Below are 16,147 nucleotides of genomic sequence, written 5' to 3'. Positions count from 1 at the left end.
CCAAGCCCTCCAATACAATTAAAAGATCAAGTGCGTACTACTTGCAAGTAATTGATTGTTAGATAGAAGTCTCTCACATGATCTTTTTGGCCCAAAGGTTTGTCGAATCTTTTTTCATAGAATTTCAAATATACGGAACTTAATAGTCATATCATGAAGAATTGAAATTTAGTGTACACAATGTTAAAATGTGTAAACTTGAGTGGGCATGAGTGTAATTTAGGCATTTGATTAGTTTTGTTTTGAATTGATTGGACAAAATTAGGAGTTGAAGCAGGAAGGCGGCGGATTGTAGTATGTTTTAGGTGAGAGAAATAAAAACGTGAACAATATAGTAGTAGTTGTTAATCGTTATGATCCAATAGGTGTCATGAAAAAGTAATTCTAGAAAGTGATTTGGTCAAACATGCAATGCTATGCTATGCTAATTCATTCTTCATTCTTCATCACTATAATATAAATAGGCCTTCATCTCCTTCATTTATCTTCATCTATTCTATATTCATTTATCTTCATCTATATTCATTGGGTTTGGGTGCAGATGATGATGGAAAGCAGCGTAGCAGATATGTTATTGAAGGTAGGTGTATTCATGTTGGTTCAAGCTTTGGTTTACTTGATCCTTACAAATTCATCTGATCTCTTCTCCAAAACCATCAAAAGATCAACAAGTTTCAGGCCAGCTCGATCCCTTAGCATTCGACGCTTTCTTGATACTCTTGCTGACTTTGACTTTGGGGACCTCCCTCCTTCTTCACCATCATATACTTATACCGATTAGAACCATTTTTTTTTATTTTTTTATTTTATGTAATTAAAACATTCAATTCTTTTTCTTCATTGCTGTTCTAAACTTTCACTTTCTTCTATTTATTCATATACTTACATTTTCACCTAAATACACCTTTTCTTTTCTTTTTCTTTCTCTTTCTCTATGCTATATACAATATGAATTGATTAAGCTTTTGACTGAGGAAAAAAAAATAAAAAACGACTTTTAACGAAAAACATGCAATATACATCTTTCAACGTATACCATAAAGGTGTGCTAGGGTAAGCCTTGTCCTGCCAATTTATTTAGCAAGAGGCCGTTCTTAAGACTCGAATCCGTGACCTCCTGATCACACGACAACAATGTTTACCGTTGCGTCAAGACTCATTCTCACCAAATTAAAACAAAATTTAAATAAAATTTAAAATTAAATAAATTAAAATGGAATGAACTTTTATTATATAAATTCAGTGACCAATCATACGTTTAACCCATATCGGCAAGGAATGACAGAAATATTGAAGGAAGCAACTAATACTAATTTATTGTTTTATTTTATTTTATTTTATTTATCTGCCTACCAAGTTAGACGAGAAGTCAGTATTTGTCATTGGTCTTCTTTTCTTGGTGCTGCCATTGGGGAATAAACTATTAAATTATTATCAGGTTACACTACAAGTTTCATTACAAATGTTTATTAAATCACATTATTAAATATCTCGCTGTTCATAAAAAAAAAATATATCTCATTAATAAAAATTGGTATATCATAATAATTATCCTATTAATTCTTCTACAAATAAATGTAACATCATGCTTCCATTCTAATAATAAAACTAGTCGAAAACTCACAGATCATATAACATAACTATTTTGATAATTGGCTATTTATTTATTTTTGGATAAAAGGAGCTCAAAGGACAAGGACAAAACAGAAAAAACTAAAAATACAACAACATTATTTAGTGATCAATCTCCTAGAAGTTCGACCTTGCCGATCTTCAAAAAGAATGCACTGCAAGCTTGCAGGAGGCGCACCACATTCGTGATGTCCTAGGGCTAGTGAGCCTAGGAAATTTGCCATCCAGCATGCTAACTTGTTTCCTTCTCGATACACATGTTGAAAATGAACCTCCCAGTCCTTATTCCGGAGACGTTGGCATTCACGTACAAGCCAGCCCAGTGGGTGCTGAAGTCCCATCTCCTGAGTCATAAGCATGATGGTTGACGTAGAGTCTGTTTCAATGATAACTTTCTTAAATCCCTTCTACCAAGCAAGTCTGGTACTGAAATATATTCTCCAAAGCTCTGCAAGAGTGGCAGTGCATATACCCAGGTTGACCAAGAACCTGCCTACCCATTCGCCTGTTGCATTCCGCGCCACTCCTCCAGTAGGCGCAAAGCCAGGATTTCCTTTACTGGCTCCGTCATTATTGATTTTAATCCATTCTCCTTCTGGTGGTTTCCATCCTATTCATACCTCCTGCATAACTCGATCCGAAGGACAAAGAGTCAAATTTGTAGCCGTCAAACATTCCTCGCTTTATGGACTATGAAATCCGAAATTATCTCCGGCCCGTCTCTGCCGAAAATGCGCTGATTATGGTGCTTCCACAACCACCACAAGCTTATTTGTTAGTATATTATCATTATTGTAATTATTATTATTATTATTCTAATAATAATGTCTGGGTTTTTATAAAAAATGTTATTATTTTTTGATACTATTTTCAATATAAGATATAAAAAATAAAAAGTATATGTCGAAAAATAAACATGTAATAAAATAAATATATGTATAACAATAAAACAATAATAAAACACTCATATTTTAAATTTAAAAAATTTATAGCACGCATCACGTTTATTGATCATATAAATGAATACTGCCATGAATAATTTTTTATGTCAATATGATTGAATTTGATAACAAGTAGTGAAATTCTGATCAACGTCCGTCCCTATGGGGGCATCGTTGGGTTCGACGGGGGGAAGCTCCGATGTCAAAGTCAGTAAAGTGAATCAAGGAAACAAACTGAATTGACAAAGGTTGTGAGAATGTGTACCTTGATAGCCTGGGGAATCAGGCTATATATAGCTAGGAAGTCGTAACCTTCAGGCAACTAGAAAGCCTCCATTAATGCTTCATTAATGGCGGTTACAAGTTATCTTTAACCTGGCGGTTAGCTAATTGATAACTTATTAATGATCTTTATGGCCGAGTCGGCGACTAGCCGTTACAGTGGCGAATCAGGTGAATGAAGAGATTCGCCTCATAGGTCCGCCAGCGGATCTCTCCGAGTAGATCCGTGGAGATCCGCCTGCCGGCTCCCCTTCGGGGATCAATACGCGGCGTTCTTGAGGTGAATATCCCTTTTAGTCCTTGGGATAATATCTCTATGTTATCAGAAGCCCCCCCAAAATGCCCTTAAAGTCCTTTAGGGCTTTTGAGCTTCCGCGCGCCGTCATAAACATCTGCATTAATGAGCACACTGTTCGATGCCAATGGATGAATGACACGTGTAGTGGACGCACTGTCCCAAGAAGGAGAAAACATCCTTCTTCCTCTTTCGCTTTCTCTTTCTTCTTCATTTTTTCTTCATTGTCTCCTTTATTGTTCGAAGCTTTTCTGGGAATTTTCAGAGTTTCGCACCAAGCTTCCGATTTCACATGTAAGTTCATCTTCTTCTGTTTAACTTTTCTCTGGATGTTTAGAAGTTCGTCTTCATCTTCTAGATCAACTTCGGAGCTTTTTAATTCGACCCCTTCCCCTGAAATAGAAGTTGATTTTAGTTGGACTACTTCGTCATCGGAGAACTCCTTTTCCTCCGTGGACACGATTAGCTCTAATTTAGCTGGGTTTAGTAACTCGGCGTGTAATCGTTACCAAACTCGTTCCACTAGGAATCCAGTTCTTTCTACTTCTGTCTCCGGTACCGCTCCGGCCGTTAAGGCTAGGTATTTTCCGGGGACAATGGCCTCTTCTTCTATCCCCCCCTAGGAAAAAGAACCCTCGAGCGGAGTCCACTCCGTCTCGCATGAGTGCCGCGGATCTAGTAGATCTGGCGAATCGCTTCCCTTGGATCAATAATTATGAGACTCAGTTAGCCGCATCCCATCAATGACCTTCCTGTCCGCCTAGCGGTTTTCTAACAGTATATTGCAGTCATGTAGAGAGAGGGTTCCGGCTTCCTCTCCCAAAAATGATGGCGGACATCCTCTCCTACTTTGATATTATAGCCAGCCAACTGCACCCCAACGGTTGGTTGGATATTGCTTTAGACTGCTACCTCGCCTCAAATTTAGGAGTGGTATACACGGGTCGTGTTTTTAGAGCTTTCCATAAACCCTCGAAACGGAAGTATGAATCCTATCTCACCTTCGCCAAATTCGGAGTATATTCGCCCTTCAGTGACAAAATGTCCAATGTCCATTGCTGGGATGAGAAATTCTTCTATGTGAAGATAAAAGAGGGCGAATCACTGGGTTTTCCCTCGTTTTGGAATCCCAAGCCTCTACACATGGCGGGCGATATGCGAATATTGACCGATAGTGATGAAGTGGTGGCGGAGCTCATGAAGAAGATCAAGGCGGATGCATGGACATACGCAGACGCTTTAGCCTTCATGATGAGCGATATTCCGTTGATTCGCCGAGAATGAGAGCAATTCATTTACTCCAAGATTACGCAATTTGACCAAGGTAACTTTTATTCCTTCTTGAACTTTGATTACTTCAATGTTTTCTTTGGCAGGGGTTTATCTAAGGCCAATCACGCTATTGCAGAGAAGCGTAGGAAGTTTTTAGAGGCTGAAGCACATAGGAAAGATCAAGTGGCGAATCCTCAAACGGATACTGGAAAATGCCCTACGGGAATAGTGATCGAGCCGCCACTAAAAAGGAGGAAGCCTATATCCACTGGACATTCTAAGCTTATGGCGGATGCCATGAGGTCGGCCAGGCCTGTTGGGGAGATAGAACAGGTAAGTTGCCTTTTATTTTTACTTGTTCATCTAGTTTTAAGTTTTGACCCTTGAATATTTGTGCAGATGGTGAAGCCTGATATGGGCGGATACTAGTCCGCCAAGTATGGTGCTCAAGGATCTTTTGAGAATGAGTCCATCATAAACGACTTGGATGAAGCCCTGGGTCAGGTGGGCGAAGTGCAAAGGAATCAGAACCAAATTCCTGGTTCCATTCATGCGCAAAAGGGGAAAACAGAGCTCCTTATGATGAGTCCCCTAGAAAGGATTTCTTTTTGTGAAAAAGTTGTCCCTTTGCTCTTTTCTCTTAACGAGATTGTTTGTTTTTGACAGATGTATACTCGCATACGTGCTATGGAGGCCGAGCTCCTTCAAAGTGTGGCGGATAAGGCAACCATTGAAAAACTGGAAAAAGATGTAGCGGATGCCAATGCGCACATTGCTTCTGTTAATGTGAACCTTGCCTCTGCCACAGCCGCCTTAGTCCTCAGAGATGCGGAGATTGAGAAGCTGAAGGAAAAGATTGTGACAGACGCCAAGAATCATGAGGACGCCCTAGGAGAAGCTGAATATATGGCGGGTGGGCAAGCCTTCTATTATGGCGAACTGCTCATGGCGTACTTTTCCCTAGCGCATCCCGAGATTGATTTCACGGATCCGCAGTTCGCTGTCCCCGAACCAGAAGACGTAGCCAAATATGACAAGATGGCAGACGCCAAGGAATACATCCGCGAATATGTTCGGAGATGGATGAAGGGACCCATGGAAGAAAGCAAACCCTCCACTACTGTCCCTCTAGTGGAGCTTGAGGAAGTGCCCCTCAAGGCGAGTGAAGAACCGATCACTGATAACGCTTTTCCTCTTGGTCCCACATCTTCCGTGGAAAAGGAGGTACCTTTGGTTGGCGTATCTGAGGCTGTGGAGAAGGAGGCTTTCCAGGCAAGCGCCGTAAGCGAGGACAGTGCAAAGGAGGATGCTCCCATTGTTAATTAGTTGCTTACTTGTGATTTGTAAAAAATTGTTAAGTACAGTTTGTTTTAATCCTTTATGGCAGCTATTTATTTTACTATTACGTTTGCGTAAGTAAAATGTATAGGCATCTAGGATTTATTTTGGAGTAGGTGGCCAGCTATACTCCATTGCATGGACCTTTGTGAAGGTTAGAAGCTGTTCTATTCCATTGAAGGAAGTAAAGCTGCCTAGGGGATCAATTTGCTACCTGTCTTTGAGGTGAAGTGATCCGCCCGTAGGACTTGTGAATCCTTTTTTGGGAAGGATATGTAAGAGAGTGTAAAGACCTTGCGTCCAAGGATCGTTTTAACTCTATCGGAGATTGGGATCCTCTCAGAGATGGATCCGCCCATAGGATAGATTCTCTTATGTCCAAGGAGAAAAAGTAGCTATGAGATAGCGATACTTTGTTAATGTGGAGAGCGTCGGATGCCCCCCTTCTTTTTAAGACTGGAATATTGATATTGCTGAAATAAACTTTAAAAAGAACACAGATAATAGAACAAATGATGTTTATTAATGGGAGAAATGCTTTATTACAGTAAGCAGGTCTTATAAGTGAGCCTCGTTAAAACCTTTAGTAAGAAAAACCACATGGGAAAAAGCTTACTAAAGGAAAAAGAGTACTCAAGACCGTGTGTACACTTCATTTTCTGACAAAATATTTGCGGAGATTTTGGAGGTTCCATGTGCGCGGCAATGTGTTGCCTTCCATGTCCTGAATTTTAAATGTGGCGAGTCCAATCTTCTCCACTATCTGATATGGACCCGTCCAGTTGAGCCCTAACTTGCCCTTGCCTTCTCGAGACTGGATTTTGTCGGCCTTTCGGAGCACAAGGTCACCCACATTCAGATCCACAAGCTTGACATTTTTATCATGGTAAGAGGCGATCCGCTGTTTATACGCCGCCATGCGTACATAGGCTTGGTCTCTTCGATCGCCTACTTGATCCAGACTTTCCCTTAGCCTTTTGCCGTTGTCCTCTTCGCAATAAAAGGCCACTCTATCACTTGGGACCTGTATTTCAACCAGGATCACAGCCTCTACACCATGAGATAGGGCGAATGGTGTTTCTCCTGTGGCCGTCCTAGGAGTGTTGCGATAAGCCCATAAAATTCTTGTCAGCTGATCCGCCCACTTTTTATCATGCTCTCCCAATCTCTTCTTTATCCCTTTTACGATCGTCCGATTCGTGACTTCGGTCATCCCGTTGGATTGGGGATAATAAACGGAGGCAAATCTGTTCAGGATGCCCAACCCTTCACATAAAGTTTTGAATTCGCTACAGTTGAACTGTGTTCCATTATCGGTGATGATGGTATGCGGAACACCGTATCTTCCCACGATGTTGTCTTTGACGAATTCCACCATTCGTTCTGCAGTGATGGAGGAGACAGCTTCGGCTTCTACCCACTTGGTGAAATGATCCACTGCCACTACCACGTACCTCCTCTGTCGGCGAGTTGGAGGAAATGGGCCAACAATGTCTATTCCCCAGAGGGCGAATGGCCGTCCTTCTATGATGGGCCTCTGGAGATGTTTGGCAATATGTGATTCATTCGCATGAATCTGGTAACTATGACAAGATTCTACCAATTTTTGGGCATCCAATTCGGCCGTGGGCCAGTAGAAACCCGCTAACCTGGATTTCTTCAAGATAGTGGCGGATGCTTCATGAGCCCCACATGATCCCTCATGTATCTCCTTGAGGATTTGTTGTCCCTCTTCCGGCAGAATGCACTTCAACCAAGGATGGCTAAAAGATTTTCGGTAAAGGCCGTCGTTGATCATGGAGAAATAAGCCGCTCTCCTAACTATCCGTCGTGCCTCTTCTTTATCCTCAGGTAAAGTTCCACTTAGCAGATATTGGCGGATGACCGATCTCCAATCATCTTCTACCATTGTGAGTAGGGATACTTCCTCCGAAGCGAAGGCTAGAGCTATTTTAACTTCGAAGGGACAATCTGGATCTGTCCAGTTCTCCTCACAAGAGGCCATTTTGGCCAAATGATCCGCCTCTGTGTTGGACTCCCTTGGTACGTGAATCAGTTCCCATTTGGTTTCCTTAGCCTCAAGGTGATCCAGCAATTTTTTGACTTCTGCTACGTATTTGGCCAAAACATCATCTTTCACCTCGTAATTCTTGATTACTTGGTTGACCATTAGCTTAGAGTCACTATAGATCACAATCCGCTCAGGAGTGATTTCTTTGAGTAGGCGTAATCCCAATATCAGAGCTTCATATTCAGCAGCATTATTAGTTGCATGGAAATTTAATTTTGCTGCGTACCGTAATTTTATGTATTGGGGACCCTTGATCACAATGCCTACGCCAGCTCCATCCGCTGAGGAGGCGCCATCGGTGTACATTGTCCACTCCTCTATCGGAGGCTTGGAATGATCTATCCCTTCATCAGTGAATTCATTCACAAAGTCTGCCAGGACCTGACTCTTTAAAGCTGACCTACTTTCATATCTCACATCGAATTCACCAAGGCGGATTGCCCATTCCATCAACCTTCCAGAAGTGTCTGGCTTCTGCAACACTTTTCTCATCGGTATATTCGTTCGAACCACCACAGTATGCGCCTGAATATATGGTCTAAGGCGGATTGTTATGGTGACAACAGCCAGCGCCATTTTATCAAGCTTAGAATATCTGGTTTCGGCGTCTTTCAGAACCTTGCTCACATAATAAATCGGAAACTGCTGGCCATCCTCCTCTCGGATCATGACCGTGCACACAGCCTTATCCGTAACCGATACATACATGTAGAGGTCCTCTCCTTTCATTGTTCGACTCATCATGGGCGGTTCTGTGAGGAACCGCTTGATTCCTTCAAAGGCCTTTTTACAATCCTCATTCCACTCGAACGCCTTTTGCTTCTTGATGACCTCATAAAAGGGCTGACATCTACGAGCTGAACAAGAGATAAACCTGCCCAAGGCTATGATCCGCCCATTAAGGTGTTGTACTTCTCTGATGTTCCGTGGTGCTTGCATTTCTAGGACAGCCTTAACCTTGTCAGGATTTGGGCTAACTCCTTTTTCGCTGATCATGAACCCTAAGAATTTTCCATACGTCGCACCAAAAGTACACTTCTCTGGGTTCAGCTTAATGTTGTGGCGTCGGAGTACGTCCAGTACCTCCTTTATATCATCTGCATGCCTTTCTATGGTCGTGCTTTTGATGATCATGTCATCTACATAGACAGAATAGTTATCCCCTTTACTATCTGCGAATATCTTGTTCATCATCCTCTGATAAGTTGCACCTGCGTTTTTAAGCCCAAAGGGCATAACTTTGAAGCAATAAGTGGCTTGGTGTGTTACGAACGAGGTCTTGATTCTATCTGAGGGCTCCATGGGGATCTGATGGTAACTTGACTTCACATCTGTAAAGGAGTACATGGCGTGACCGGCGGTTCCGTCCACAAGCATGTCAATACATGGCAGAGGATAGTTGTCTTTGGGACAAGCTTTGTTGAGATCCGTAAAGTCAATACACATGCGGTAAGATCCGCCCGCCTTCTTTACTAGAACGATGTTCGCCAGCCACTGAGTATAAAGCACTTCCTCAATGGCGTCCGCCCGTTAGAGCTTGGTGATCTCTTCTTCTATCACCTTCTGCCTTTCGGGGCCATGGTTTCTCCGCTTCTGAGCCACGGGAACTGCATCTTTATCAATGTTGAGCTTGTGAGTGATCACGTCTGGACTAATTCCGGGGAGAATTTCATCCTTCCATGCGAAGACATCCTCCGCCTCACGGAGTACCTTGGTGATTGCATTTTTAATTTCGCCCTTGAGCCCTTTAGCCATTCGCACCTGCTTTTCATCCGCCATAAGGTACATTTCTGTCTCACCCAAGGCCATTGTGACGAGCTCCTCCTCATCCTCCTCCTTAGATTGGGGGCGGATCATTAGTGATGCCGAGTATGTCTCCTGGGCCACCTTTTGGCTACCTCTGATCATTACACCTCCCTTGGCTGTGGGGATGTAAAGTGTTAAGTGGCGTATGGAGATAAGAGCTGCAACTTCGGAGATAAAGGGCCGTCCGAGGATGATATTGTAAGCTAATTGACCATCCAAGACAGAAAATTCCAAATCACCTTTCCAGACCTGATCATCGTCCGTAAGCTCGCAATCCAGAGTGACTTGGCCTTTTGTTTGAATAGTGTGTCCCGTCACTCCTAGGATATCGACCACAGTTGGCTCTACCTGGACTGGATCTATCATGAGTTTGGCAAAAGCTCCTCTAGTGATGACATTGCACGAACTCCCAGTATCAACCATCACTCTTTTCATCTCTCAGCCTTCCACCATCATAGTGACGACCAGTGCATCCGCATGGGGAGAGATTTCAGGACCTACATCGGCAAAGGGGCGATTTAACGATGCCCTGTCAAGAGCGGTAGTCTTTGCCTTTTTCATCATTGGTTGGTATCCAGGTCCGCCTGCTATGACATTAATGGTACCCTTCCCCTTCTTCTTTGGGTCCTCTTTGGATCTATCACCATCTCCTTTCTTGCCATCATCTGGATGAACCGATCTAATTTTCCTCTCTCGATGAGACGCTCGATTTCCCGAGCCAACTCCCAACATGCATCGGTGTCATGGCCATTTTTCCTGTGATATTTACAATAATTCTTAGGATTTTTAGCAGTATTGGTGTACTCCCCCCCTTTGGTTCGGGGTATGAAATGCTCCGTTTGTGTTGACTGTTCTCGATCCACATAAGGACTTCACTTTTAGAAGCGTTGAGGGGTGTGAAAGAGGTGACAAACGTTGATTTGCTCTTAGAACCCCTTTACCTGCTTCTAGAGGAAGAATCCTGATGTTTGTCTTTGTCTCTATCTCGATGGTGAGATTCGCCCTTGTCCCTTTTGGGCGATGACAGTGATCCTCGGCGAATGTCATCCACCTCGATAAAGTCTTTACAACGCTCCATCAATTCTGCCATGCTGGTGGGTTTCTTTCGAATTAGATCTTCTTGCAAGCTTTTACAAGTGGTGTTTCTCACAAAACATTCCACTGCTACGGAGATATCCACATCAACGATTTGTATGCACAATTGGTTAAAAGTGTCTACGTACTCCCGAAGGGATTCATTCGCCTTCTGCTTTAACTCAAAAAGCTTTCCGGATTTAACCACTGGAGGAATACAACCGGCGAATTTAGCACAAAATTCCCTGCTCAATTGATCAAAACTGTTTATTGAGCCCAGAGGTAAAGACTGAAACCACCCGTAGGCTGGACCTCCTAGTGTGGTGACAAACATTTTGCAGAGCACAGACTCGGTGGCACGGTTGAGTTTGAGCAGGATCCGGTATTTTCTGACGTGAGCTTCCGGATTGTCAACACCTGTATAGATAGCGAGATTAGGTATTTTAAAAGCTCTATCAGTTTCCTCTGCCTCAATCCAAGCTGCGAAAGGCGAATCTCTATTGGCGAACGGATTATGCCTGGCATTTTCCTCATTCATACGGAGCACCAGAGCTCTAACTCTATCATCAAAATTCTCCGGATCCGCCCTTGGGCGACCCCTTCATGGAGATCTGCTTGGAGAAGAAGAAGAACTTGACCCAGATGATGGATCTGATGGCGAACGCCTTCCTCCACTTCCACTTCCGCGTCCGCCTCCTCCTTCGCTACTACCTCCTCCGCCTCCCCCTCCTGGGGGAGCTTGCCCACTACCTCCTCCATGGCTTCCTGACGGGATGTGTCCAACAGTTCCTGAGGGTGGCGGGGGTGGTGGTCCACTCGAATGGGGCGTCTCCGCTGGCCTTTTACTCCGTCTACGACCAGTAGATGGGGGCGATCTGCCCCGACGTGAGGATCTTGGTCGTCGAGGCGAGGGTGATTTGGACCGCCTACTTTTCTCCCTTCTATGCTTTTTGTGCGTTCGCCCCTCGGATCCGCCAAGGGAGAGATTCGTCCGTGGGCGCCTTGGGATATCGAATCTGCCTAGATTTAATCCAGGACCCGTAGATCCGCCCGGAAGGGTTGAATCATTCCTTTGACTTCCTTTTGAGCCACCAGGGAATAACTCCCTACTGATTTGTCGTTCTCCAGCTGCCGCCGTAGTAGTTACCATGGAATCCGTGCTGTGAGCTTAGAGAAAGGAGGAACTCTGGGCGCCCGGTCCAAAGTTTAACAAGGGCCAGGATGATACAGTCGATGTGGACGCCATGCTCCAATGTGGAGGGAGGGTCATGAACGACCGCAGGCGATTCCCTGTCTCGGGTCCAAACCGCTCTCCGATTGCTTGTGCACACATGTTGATGAAAGCATCAGGGTTCATACTACTTTCGACGTGCGTTGTAGGAGCAGTTGAATCTGCGTGACCAGCACTAGATGGTGTAACTAATGGTGTTTCAATCCCTGAAGAGGGATTCTGATCTCCAGTTGTCATAGTTTCTTAATATGAACGAAAAACCCTTTGTTTGATTAAGGATTCCACCTTCACCGCACCAATTGATAACAAGTAGTGAAATTCTGATCAACGTCCGTCCCTGTGGGGGCGTCATTGGGTTCGACGGGGGGAAGCTCCGATGCCAAAGTCAGTAAAGTGAATCAAGGAAACAAACTGAATTGACAAAGGTTGTGAGAATGTGTACCTTGATAGCCTAGGGAATCAGGCTATATATACCTAGGAAGTCGTAACCTTCAGGCAACTAGGTTATGGGTGGGCTATAAATGGATCAGTAAATGGTCCATTTATCTCTACATCTCCCACTCGCACTTAACGGAAACATATTCCATCACTAGGATGGCGACATTGGGAGGTAGTCAAATGGATCTTCAGGTATTTGAAAGGTACTATTGGGCATGGGTTATCATTTGGTGGTCAGCATGGTGATCCGTTGGTTGAAGGGTATGTGGATGCAGAGTATGTCGGTGATCTGGATAATAGGAGGTCTACGACTGGGTATGTGTTTACTCTAGGTGGAGGACCTATTTGTTGGAGGTCAACTCTTCAGTCTACTATTGCATTGTCGACGACTGAAGCAGAGTATATGGCATTAGCTGAAGCCGCAAATGAAGCTCTATGGCTTACTGGATTGGTGAAAGAATTGGGTGTTCAGCAAGGTGGAGTTGAATTACATTGTGACAGTCAGAGTGCCATTTATTTAGCAAAGAATCAGGTGTATCATACTAGAACCAAGCACATTGCTGTTAGGTATCATAAGATAAGAGAGTTGATTGCATCTGAGGAGATTTTGTTGCTGAAAGTTCGTACTTCAGAGAATGCAGCTGATATGTTGACCAAACCAGTTACTTCTGACAAGTTCAAACATTGTTTAGACTTGTTGGATATTCGCAGTTGCTAAGAAAGTGTGGTAGCCGGTCCACATAGCGTGTCTAGAGGATGCTTATCTTCTAAGGGGCAGGTTTATTCGCTAATATGGAGATTTGTTGGATATGGCTCATAATATCCAAGGGGCTTATCCCGGAGTGGAGCGAAGCGCATCGAGCGAAATGGAGCGGAGCAACACGCTAGGATTAGTGGGCCAAGGGTGTCGGGGTGGAGCTCCCGCGGTATGGTATAGGGGTATTTGAGTAATTTTATTGCACACTATAAATATATGTAAACTGTATCTCTTTTACACGATCAATGAGAAATAAACCGCTCATCGCTCCCGGAGATGTAGGCAATTAAAAACTACCGAACTTCGTTAACACATCCTTGGTGTTCGATCTTTGCTTGATTATTCTGTTTTATTTAGCTTCGTTTTTCAACAAATATACATATTGTTCAATACATAGCATATAATGAATGCCTAAGAACTAGGGCACACCAATATATGTATCTAGTAAGCTATGCAGGTAAAGATACAAAAAGGACTTTCTCGCTTAAGGATTTTTTATTCTGCAAGAGGCTTGCATGCACCTCAGTATGGGCGAAGATCCAACATATTTATCCAGCAAGCTATGCATGTAACGATAAATTCTTTGCTATTTTTGAAGTGATTAATTCCTTGTAGTATGTGCGAAGATCGAATTAGGAAAGTAGAGGAATTTTGTAGAAACAATCGATATGCTAAACAAGTAAAATTTAAACAAAATGAGGAGAGAGAAAGAAATAGAGGAAGCGAGTGAGAACTTACCGATGGAGTGTAAGAACCAACGATCGACATCGAAGGGTGGCCGGAGAAGAGGAGGCGTTGGAAACTGAATTGGGATAGGATGAGCGTGCGTACGGGAATAGGAAGGAAAGGGAATCCAAAACCAAAGGGGGGTTGGGGTAATGATTTTAAGAGACTTTGGGGTCTACAGAAAACTAAAAGTGGCTAAAATATTTCGTTGATTTATTTAAACATAAACTAACAAAGGGAATTCTAACTCTTCATTCCTTTACCCTTTCCTGAAACCCCTACCTAGATGCCCCCTAAATTTTATTGTTTCCTTATCTCCTAGGGTTATTTTAGTCTTTCTTATTAAGGTTTTTCTCTGTAAATAGAGATTTAACATTCCTAGAGATGTTGCTAGGTTTCCCGAATTTATGTTATATTAGAGAGTTATTTTCAATTATGAGTAGCTAAGTTTCACTTTCTCATTCAAGAGGGAATTCATTTGGTTTAAAGTTGTGAAGTTTCATGTACTAAATTGTTCAAAGTATTTACTCTAGTTCTTATTTTCTTCTTCATTTCTTTTACGATTATTAAATCATATTCAATATCCTATTGCTAAGTAATCGATCTTGAGTAATTGAGTTTTTACTTGAGATTGATTGGGAAGAAAATTCAATCAATTGTTATCTATTGTCAATGTTCCTCTCAATAGGAATTGATTCGATAAACTTTCTCAATATGCTTCATTCCTTTTTCTTAATAACTAGGTTGAATTTAAATGCTTCTTTTAAATCAATGAAATAAGGGAAAGTGAAAGAGTGATTTAGATGATCATTACACTCTTTGATCAAAAATTTGAATTATAATTTGTTTATCATTTAAACCAAGGATCAATGAACACTTAATGCACCCAATCTCTTGAATCGAGATTTCTCATTATTGAATTCTACCTTTCTTTACTTGTTATTTTGGCATTTAAATTTACTTTAATTTAATTATCTCTCACAATCACCCCACCCCCACCCCCACCCCCACCCCCCTCTTTTATTTGTCTATTTGAATTAAAAGGTTAATTTTTCTCTTGGGACACGAGTCAATCTCTCTATAATTACAAATATTAATTGTAGTCTAATACGGGGTTTGGAAACTGCAATTTATTTTTTTGGGCTCTGACAAACTTGCCAATGGGTTAGAGTGCCTCTATGTTGTGTTGTTTGTGAATTGGACACCGAACATTCATGACATCTTTTTGTGGCCTACCAATATGTAGTAGAGTATTGGAGTCTTATGGGTATCAGTTTGGTGGGTGTTTTGGTTGATTTTGGTATGTTCTACGAGTAACACTTCTCTTACGTTTAATGTGGCTTTGATTGTGTAGATTGTTTAGAATAACCGGAATAATAAGTTGTGGAACAATGCTTCTTTGCATTTGAGTATCGCCATGAATCACAGGTCTAGCTTCCTCAACAATTGGATATCTCATCAGTCTAATTCTCCTCCTCCTCTCATCAGTAGCCTAATGATCAACTCTCACTAGCAGTTTCTGAAAGCTGGTTATCTCAAATGTAACCTCGACGCCTTAGTATTTGCAGACGAGGGTTATGTTGGGTGGGGCGTTGTCATTCATATAGAAGATGGCTCCTTTGTGGCTACTGAAAGTGGGTTCCGAGGGAGGGGGGGCATTTTTGTCCTAAGTTTGTTGAAGCTCTAGCGCTTTGGGGTAGCACTAGGTTGGTATTAGATCTTAGTCTCGAGAATGTTAGTTTAGAAACATATGCCAAAGGATTGTGGGTTCCTTGTACTCCAAGAAAGAAGATTTTACTGAGTTTGGGAGCTTGATCCTAGATTGCAGGAGGCTTATCAATCATCATCCTGATTTGGAGGTGTTCTTTTTGTCTAAGATTAGCAAATGTAGCAACTCATACTTTAACTAGGAGTCCTTTTTTCAATGCTAATCTTTTTCATTCATTTTCTATTCCGCGTTATTTATAATATGTTTTGTTGCATGACCTTTTTCCTTCAAAAAAAAAAATATTAGCTAATAATGTTCTATTTAGACTTTTAAGTTAAATATTTTGAGTTATCAGAATAAATGTATTTTTTTACTTAACTAACAATTTTAAATGATGTTATCAACCAAGCTAAAAATTATTAAGTACTTAATGTATTAATTTTAAATAGCGAAAGTTATTATCAAACGAGCTTTTATATATAGTAGGTTGTTAGCACTTTGTATACATTTTAAATATAACCTATGCTTGAATGGTTGAATATGACAATCAAATAAATTCATTTAATTTTTTCGTTA

At 42.0% G+C, this 16,147-nt stretch overlaps 1 protein-coding gene across 1 annotated transcript; it reads left to right on the top strand.

The window, feature by feature from the left end:
* Window positions 1-470: 470 nt before the first annotated feature.
* On the top strand, window positions 471-921 carry LOC136227287 (uncharacterized). Its single transcript, XM_066015936.1, has one exon. The coding sequence runs from the start codon at window positions 542-544 to the stop codon at window positions 779-781; it is 240 nt and encodes a 79-aa protein (XP_065872008.1). The 5' UTR covers window positions 471-541; the 3' UTR covers window positions 782-921.
* The last annotated feature ends 15,226 nt before the right edge of the window (window positions 922-16,147 follow it).

This window comes from Euphorbia lathyris, chromosome 4 (assembly GCF_963576675.1).
Source record: "Euphorbia lathyris chromosome 4, ddEupLath1.1, whole genome shotgun sequence".
In the NCBI taxonomy this organism is placed as follows: Eukaryota; Viridiplantae; Streptophyta; class Magnoliopsida; order Malpighiales; family Euphorbiaceae; genus Euphorbia; species Euphorbia lathyris.
Note: the sequence above shows the minus strand (reverse complement) of the source record. Positions and strands in the feature narration are given on the sequence as shown.